We start from the raw sequence: 9202 nt of genomic DNA, 5'->3' as shown, positions 1-9202 counted from the left end.
GACACAGACACTCTTGAGTCTTAGCTCATCTTTCCATCTGGTTGTTCGCCTGATTATGTTCCTGTTACTACTAGCATAGACACGTGATCTAAGAAAGCCCAGCTAATCTTGAAAGAATTGTTATCCTACTCTGTGCATGACCACAGACTAAGTAACTCCAAAGCTATATTGAAAAGAGACCTAGACAATAATAAAATTCCTAGGTTTATCTGTTTCTTGCTAAAAAGAGCTTATACTTTAGTTATCACCATTTTTAAATATTTGCATTAGTAGTTATATTTTAATATTATTGGATAAATATTATTATTTAAATTACTATTGGGACATATTTAACTCAATGAGTTATAATGTTAATTTTACCTGATCACATAACAAATTAGAATTTGCTCTTTGCTTTCTTTTTAATTTTAAATTATTAATTTATTTTTTGAGTCTTTGATTTCTTTAACATTATAATTATTAGGCTAGGGGGAATAGTTCACTGGTAGAAGAGTTTATTTGCATGTGCCAAAGCCTAGGATTGGTCTCAGGCATCACAAAAAGTAAAAATATCCCCAAAAATTAAATTATAAAAATTTGAGGCTGCTCCTTTCTTTTCCATCCTCAGGTAGGGAAGAGATATGTACATAAATATTTGTAATTGATGCTAAGGCATTTGAGTATAGGTCTACACTAAGCCATGGTACATTCTCATTTCTAGATAAAAAAAAATCCACCAACTTTAAGTACATTTTCACACATAATGATCATATAAGGATAAGGTATCTTAAAACTCTATGATATATTATATAGTATACAAAGTAAAACAAAGTCATTATTTTCATGGATAAATCATCTTGAATGAAATTTGAGACAGAAGTGGGAGAGGATAAATGGAAACGATTACCAATATACTGCTTTGCAACATATTCCTAACTGAAGAAGATTTATGAAGCAAATGTGAAGGCTGGCTCTCTGACACAGTGGAAAGCACCATGCTCTCCATTCACAGCCTCTTGGTGGTGCTTTGATGACTTGCTTCTACTTTTTACCTAGCTTTCCACTCTGGAGGAGTTTACCAGGACTCACATGGCAAGTGCTGATGCCTTTCTTGTCTTGGTGAAACGCCTACATTGCGATAGAACTGATTTTGGGAGAACAAATGAGATGGAGGATTCCTTGGCGGATCTGCTTGGTCTTCACGCTATAGATGATGGGGTTAAGCACTGGTGGCACCATTAAGTAGATATGAGCCATGAAGATGTGGATGAGAGGAGAAGAATGCTTGGCAAAACGATGGACGATGGATAACCCTATCATGGGCACATACAGAATGAGCACAGCACAGATGTGGGATGCACATGTATTGAGAGCCTTCAGCCTACCCTCACGAGATGCAATTTTTAACACTGAGAGAAGGATAAAAATATAAGATACAAAAATGCCCAGGGAGTCCATGCCCCACAGCAAAGTAATGAGGACTAGCCCATATATGACATTGAATCTGATGTCAGCACAGGCGAGGCGGATCATGTCCTGGTGCAGACAATAGGAATGAGAAAGAACATGGGAGCGGCAGAAGGGAAAGAACGCTAGGCGTGCCATAAGTGGAATTATCAAGATGGAACTCCTGAGCAGAGCTGCAATCCCAATCTTGGCAATAAGCTTTGGGGTAAGAATGGTAGCATATCGCAGAGGGTGGCAGATGGCCACATACCGGTCAAGGGCCATGGCCAGGAGCACAGATGATTCAGTGAAGGAAAAGGTATGAATCAGAAACATTTGTACCACACAGATATTGAACTGGATCTCTCGGGAAATGGACCACAATACTCTGAAAAGGGAAATCATTGTGGGCAGGGACATGGCCATGTCAGTGAGAGAAAGCATGGCCAGGAAGTAATACATGGGCTCGTGGAGCCTTGGGTCTGTCCTCACGATATGCAAGATCATGCAGTTGCCTGTTATGCCAATAAGGTAGAGGAAGCAGAATGGGATGGAAATCCAGTGGTGAAACTCCTCATAGCCAGGGATCCCTGTGAGGTAGAATGTGGAGGACAAGATGCTGCTGGAGTTTGAGGTTGCCATTGGACTGACTGCTAGAGCACAGTCCAGTTCCACACTTATTCTGTAATGGGGAAGGCATTGACAAGGCCAGAATCTGTGTCGGAAAAGAACAGTGGATACGGGCAACAATAAACAGAAAAAATAATCTTCAATGATTATGTATACTCACTACTCAATCCAGTATATACCCTACTTCATCATCTGCATTTCCTTGTTAGTTAACATTAAAGTAACATATTTCCTTTACTGCCATCAAGACCATCCCTTCAGCTTCCCAAAGGAAGCCTGTTAAAGCTTCCTCTGGTCTTGAGAGGGAACAAAGAGATCTAAGGAAAGTGGGAAACAAAAAGGGTAGTAGAATGCAATGATATGACAGCAGTGGTTGGAATTCACTGAAAAGAGGAAGTGAATCATCTTGGAGATAAGAAACTCATTATTTTGCATAGTAACCTAAAATCAACAGTTAAAAAGTAACACTATACTGAAAAAAAAGAAAAGAGAGAGAGAAAGAAAGAGAGAAAAAAAGAAAAAGAAAGAAAGAAAGAAGGAAGGAAAGAAAGAAAGAAAGAAAGAAGGAAGGAAGGAAAGAAAGAAAGGGAAAGGAAAAGAAAAAAGAAATGGGATAGGTCAATTTCATCTCTTTGTCACACAGTGATGACCTAATATATGACCCATCCATATCAAGATATGAATCACCTTTTAATATTTTCTCTACCATGAAGCTCCTCTGATACTGTGGACTACATGACATGCTTTGTATTCAATCCAGTGTCACTTCTGAAAGGAAAAACTTCTCCATGTTGTGTGCAAATAAAGCCCTAGGAAATTCACAAGCTGAGTTCAGGCGGCTAGAATAGCATTCTGAAGTTCCCACCTTTCTACACCTGGTAAGTACTACTCCTGTTAACTTACAAGCCTTCATACTGTAGCTTTGTTGATTTTGACAGTCCAGTTTCTATTGCTTCTGACCACGTAGTTTCAAACTCACCTGCAAAAGCATTTCATGGTTTCCAGCATTTTCCTAAAAGTGGAGGCTGGAATTTATGGGGTTTTTTTATAAATTTGAAATTTTAGGAAACTCTGAAATGTAAGAACATATTGAAAAGTTACTGGTGTTTGGGTTGGAGTGGGAATTTTAAGGTCTGCAGAAATTTTAACTTCATTCTTAAATTCCTCCTCTGTTATATCTGAAATAGACCTTTCTCTTATGTAGACAAGTTCATGGACAGATGCTACCTCAAATGGAAGTCTGGAGCATCTAAAGAAAGGTCTGGTTATGAAATTTTTCTAGTTTAAGTTGGGTGATACAGGAATACAGGAGAGAGACGGCCAGACAAAGAGGAGAGGAGAGAGAGAGAGAGAGAGAGAGAGAGAGAGAGAGAGAGAGAGAAAATATCACTAAAATTATGTAATTAAATGAGAACTTTTTACTTCCTGAGCTCTCTTGGTTCTTCTCTTCTTTCCACTCTTCTGCTGCCTGCCGTCCTCCCTTTTGCTTCTCAACATCCGTTCTGTGTTTCCTTTTATATTTTCTCGGATCTCACATGCTTTGTAAAACAGTTGTTCTTACCGTGAGTGAATGTTTTAACTCTGAAAGCAAGCATGATGAATTAATAAGGCTTCCTGTAGTCCTTAGAGAGGAATAAGGATTCATGCAGGAGAGAGGCTATAACCCTGTAGTGCCAACATTCCAGTTTGTGGTTCTTTCCAAAACCCTTTCTGCACTACTATCAACAAGATCACAGCAGTATGTCACAATTTAAGTGTAAAGGATAATGGATTCTCTAGAGATTTTTAAATATTTGTTACCTCTGTGTCTGGAAAAACTGATGCAATACAACATGTAATTAGATATGGGTTTGTATTCAGAACATGAGACTACAATGAAAAGCTTCACGTGTCGTCTAGTCTGTGAGAAAACAGACTCTATACCTAAGCACTGTAGGTAACTAAATTTCAGTTCTAGGTAATAACAGATAGAAAATGATTCATTATTTGGCTGTCTTCTTGAAAATCACTTAGTAGACTATAGAGCCAATTTCATATCTAAATCTGGCTCTCCAAAATGGTACTTCCCTTAATATTTCACTGTTTCCTACCAAAGAAAATAGATTAAATATTTTTAGTCTAACAATATATAGCAACTTTTGCTCAATGAATAACTCATTCACAAACATATTACAATAAAAAAACAGCTATTTATTTTATCTCTGCCAAATTGTCTGAAATCTTGATCCATAAATTTAGCCTTAAATGTCTCACTACATGGAAGAATATAGTGGTTTCCACTCAGAGTTGTATTGTGAGATACCAAATAGACCACACTGAGTAAAAGTGGACACAAATGTAAACAGCATGATTGACTTAGTTCTAATATTACTGTATGTCTGACTATAATGGAATATGCTGATCTCTAGAGTTTAGCTTGAGAAAGTCAATAATGGAAAACAAAAAGGATAATATATAGCTTGGCACTTACTGTCCTGAAATTCCTTTCATCCCACACTTTGTCTCATAGTATTTTCATTTCCCTACCAAAATAAATGGTTGCATTAGGTAACCTTCTCCACATGGACCCTTTCTGACCTCTGATATAGTTTTTCTGTTGCCAATTCAGAACAAGCAATGGCAAGCAGGCTCCCATCTAGAAATATACATGTTTCTTCTGACTAAACTCAACAACTGGCTGTGATCCCAGGATCACATTCTCCATACACAATGTGAGCATGATGTAATACTTTTCTTTTATATTTATTTTTCAACCAATATTCTCTGCTTTTTTACCGTCTATTAATTTAGAGTTTAGTTGGTCTTTTCTCGATTAGCTTCCTAAGATGCTTTGAAAGGTTGGTTCTTTAATAGAGTTTTTGTTTCGTGTAACCTTTGATCTTATAATCTCCCCTCTTAAAACTGTTTGTAATATAGCTCCATAAGTCTTGATATGATGCATGAAGAAAAATATATAATTTTACCTTCTTATTTGAACTACTGTTTATTCATTGTTTTTACATATCTGTATAATTCCCAGATGTTTTTCATCCTTTTTATTGACTTGGGATTTTATGGAATTCTGTTCAGGAAAGCTGTGTGACATAATATAATTTAATAATTTAATTTTTTAAATTTCTGTGACTCATTTTGAATGTGCCACATGAATCTATCCTGCAGAATTTCAGTCACATTGTTGAGAATGTGTGTTCTACAGTTGGATGTAATCTTTCAGATGTCTGTCAGGTATAATTGGTCCATAGTGAAATTAACTCTGTTTCGCTGTTCAATGGACTGACTGAAGTCAACATGATATTATAATACCACCACATTGAAAGGAACGTGTTGATGTCTTCTATTAATTAGTACATTGTATTCTGTCAGTCTCTTTATGTCTCTTAATGTTTATTTTACTTAATGTTCAGATATTGGGTGCATAAACATGTAGATTTTTTCCCAGCTGTATTAATCCCTTTATCATTATGTAGTGAATTCTTTGTCTTTTCTACTGCCTGTTATTTATGCTTCTATTTACATAATAACTTCATGATTATTTCTGCTTTGTGCTGTAATCCATTCACCTAGAATTTCCTATTTCATCCCATCCACATTCAGTCTGTACATGACCTTTAGAATCAACTTGTTTCTCAAAATCAATATGTATTTCATCACTCTGTCTTTCAATTAGAAATCTTAATTTCTTTACAGAAATGGTTATTGATGTATGAGGTTTACTAAAACAATGTTCATACTTATCTTCTAGTTTTATTACAGTTGAGTTCTCATTCCTTACTCTAACACAATCTTTAAATCTGATTTAGAGTTTTATTCTGGTACTGTTTTGCCTACTATATTATTTTTGGTTCATATTTTATGGATTTATGTTTTGTAATACCTATGAAAGCTAAAAATTAAAGTACCTTTTCATAATAAGAAGTTACTTTGAAATAAGAGAGAATTATCATTGATTTAGAGATACAAAAAAGAAACTCAAAATCCTTAGCCATCAGAGAAATGCAAATCAAAATAACCCTGAGAGTCCATCTTACACCTGTAAGAATGGCCAAGATCAAAAACACCAATGACAACGTATCCTGGAGAGAATATGGGGAAAGGAAAACACTCCTGCATTGCTGGTGGGAGTGCAAACTGGTACAGCCAATTTGGATATCAGTATGGCGATTTCTCAGAAAATAAGGAAACAACCTTCCTCAAGACCTAGCAATACCACTTTTGCATGTATGTTCAAAGGATACTAAATTGTACCACAAAGACATGTGTTCAACTATGTTCATAGCAGCATTGTTTGTCATAGCCAGAACCTGGAAACAACCTAAATGCTCCTTGACCAAAGAATGCATAAGGAAAATGTGGTACATTTACACAATGAAGTACTACATAGCAGAAAAAAAATAAAGACATCTTGAAATTTGCAGGCAAACGGATGGAGCTAGAAAACATATTGAGTGAGGTAACCCAGACACAGAAAGACAATTATCATATCATATGTACTCACTCATAAGTGGCTTTAGACATAAAGCAAAGAAAACCAGCCTATAAATCACAATCCCAGAGAACCTAGACAACAATGAGGACCCTAAGAGAGATTTACATGGATCTAATGAACATGGGAAGTAGAAGTAGACAAGATCTCCTAAGTAAACTGGGAACATGGGGACCAAAGGTTAGGGTTGAAGGGAAGGGGAGAGGAAGGGAGGGGAGCAGAGAAAATGTATAGCTCAATAAAATCAATAAATAAAGAAATAAAAATACAGCAAAACATTGAGTTGTCGTCAATTCTTGCACATACTTTGAATTTTTATCTCTACCCTTACATCTTTCTATGCTGTTCTATTTCAAATTAATGGTCACTGTTTGGAATTATTTTACTTTCAGCTTTTTACACTCCATGTGTGAACGGTTTATTTACCATATTCGCTTTAGACCACTCTAAATATTTCTGCATAACTACTTTTTGGGATGAGTTTTTTAGCACTGGGTATTTTCTAATTTACCACTTGCATCACTTCAAACATATTTTAAAGAACTCCCTTGGCCATGTTGGGCAAAAGATCTGATGGTATTAAGTTCACTCAACTTTGTCAGTTAATTTATTTTTAGTCCTGATTGTCAGTTTGGTTGGTTACTATCATTTTGTTATTTTCTTCAGCTCATGTTTATCAGATCTGTATGGATTCTTCTGCATAGTAACAGACCAACTGAATAATAACTCTTTTGTGTTATTCATTCATTTTCTCTTGCTGCCTTGAGAAAAATTGCTTTATCTTTGACATTGGAAAATCTGGTAAAATTATATCTTGAGATATACGATGTACTAGGATTTGACTGTCAGACATGAATCTGATTCTAGGATCACAAAACTTTCTGTTATTACCTCTTTGAATATACTTTCTCCCTTTTTGATATTCTCTGATCCTTAATTGAAAACTTATCCTATTAATACTGTCCCAAATTGTCTTTATCCTTCTTTTTTTGTCTAATCTAGAATTTAAAATTGATGATATGTGACCTCACTAATTTTTTCTTCTGTCTAGCACCTTTACATTAGTTGATGTTTCCTTAATAATTCTAATTTCATTTAATATGGTTCCCAGGTTGACAGTATCTGTTTGGTTTTATAAATTATCTCTATCTCTCTTTTTTCTGTGAAAGTATTAAAGTGTTGTTCTGTCTTTTTAAAAAAAATATATTGAGCTTCTTTAAAACAATCTGTTTAAATTTCTACATTAATTGAGTTTCTATAGGATCATATTCTGTACTTTCATCTGCTCTTATTTTGTAATTTTTTGAAGTTACAATTGCATCATTTTTCCTTTTTTTCCTCCACCCTAACACTGCCCTATGACATTTTTGATGTTATTTGTTGTTATATTTATATGTGTATATACATATATATTCCTAAATGTAACCTGCCCAGTCTGTATAATTTTACTTGTATGTGTGTTTTAAGGGTCGTCCTTGCTTATTAGATAGCAAGACTTCATAAACATGAGATGAACAAGGAAAGCAACTATAAACATGCCAAAGTGTATGAAGGAAAGACCATGACGTCACCTCATATATTCTTTAAACAAGACCTTAGTTATCTGAAAGCTCTTGGTACTTCATATATCATATTGTATGTTTAATGATGGTTCTAGATATTTACCCTAATTTTCACAATTTGACTTTTCTAGTATTACATCCTTACATCCTTCCAAGTATTTGAAACAATAAAACAGTCTATTATTTTTCCCCAGACTATGCAATATGCTATATCTTGTTAACAGTGAATCTGCTATTAATATGTAGTTGTTTTACTCCTAGAAGGTGATTTTAGTCCAGGGTTGTCACAAACCAATTGTGTTGTTCCATATGCACAGACCTGAGAGAGTATCTCACAAAGAAGTGCCATCTCAAGAACCTTAAAACTAGTTATAAGATATAAACTGATTTCTTATCCATGGTAATTGGTCTCTTATCATGGACCACAGAGCCTACACTTACCATGAAGAATCAGTGCCAGATATGCTGTGACTTGATAGCCACTTAATTTCCTAGAAAAATAAAATAGAATAAAAAAAGACAGTGACTTCCCCATACTGTAATGTTTGTGTTTGGGGGAGAAATAGCAGCAACGCAATCATAGAGACACCAAGTCCAGAGTTTTCCAAGGGCAGTGGAGCACCAATATAGAGCCGAGGCCTACAAAGTCCTACCCTGCCTACTGCTGTACAGGAAGGACCCAGGTCACCAGGCCTAAATGATGAAAATAAAATTGCAAGGATTTTAGTTCAAAGATTAACAGATGTCACCAAGATATGTATAGTATTTGTTTCTTGGAGACCGGGACTCTTGGATACATGAAATATTACAGTTTATTATTCCTACATAGTTAGAATACATACAGACCTATGTTCACTTTCCTACCCTAATTCCTAATGGGTAGGGAAACAATAGTAAGGTTTGGAATATATTATTAAACACATATTAGACAATTTTTGGTCAGGTATGGAAATTCAAAACTTTAATTAAGAGTTGAGTAATATTGGATCTATTAAAATATAGGTATTTGTATAATTTGTGTACACATCAATTATATTTTCAAAAAGTTGAATACATCTATAATATATACAACAAAATGATTACATTCAATGCATGTGTTAGT

General features: G+C 35.1%; 1 protein-coding gene across 1 annotated transcript; it reads right to left on the bottom strand.

Annotated features, from left to right (window-relative positions):
- Positions 1-1107: 1107 nt before the first annotated feature.
- LOC121458108 (olfactory receptor 51G2-like) lies at positions 1108-2067 on the bottom strand. Its single transcript, XM_041667234.1, has one exon. It carries the CDS (start codon positions 2065-2067, stop codon positions 1108-1110), a length of 960 nt encoding a protein of 319 aa, XP_041523168.1.
- Between the last annotated feature and the right edge of the window lie 7135 nt (positions 2068-9202).

Source organism: Microtus oregoni, unplaced genomic scaffold (genome assembly GCF_018167655.1).
Source record: "Microtus oregoni isolate MIOR12 unplaced genomic scaffold, Mior012 000016F_ref0000370, whole genome shotgun sequence".
NCBI classification, from domain to species: domain Eukaryota; kingdom Metazoa; phylum Chordata; class Mammalia; order Rodentia; family Cricetidae; genus Microtus; species Microtus oregoni.
This window is presented reverse-complemented; position numbering and strand designations above follow the sequence as displayed.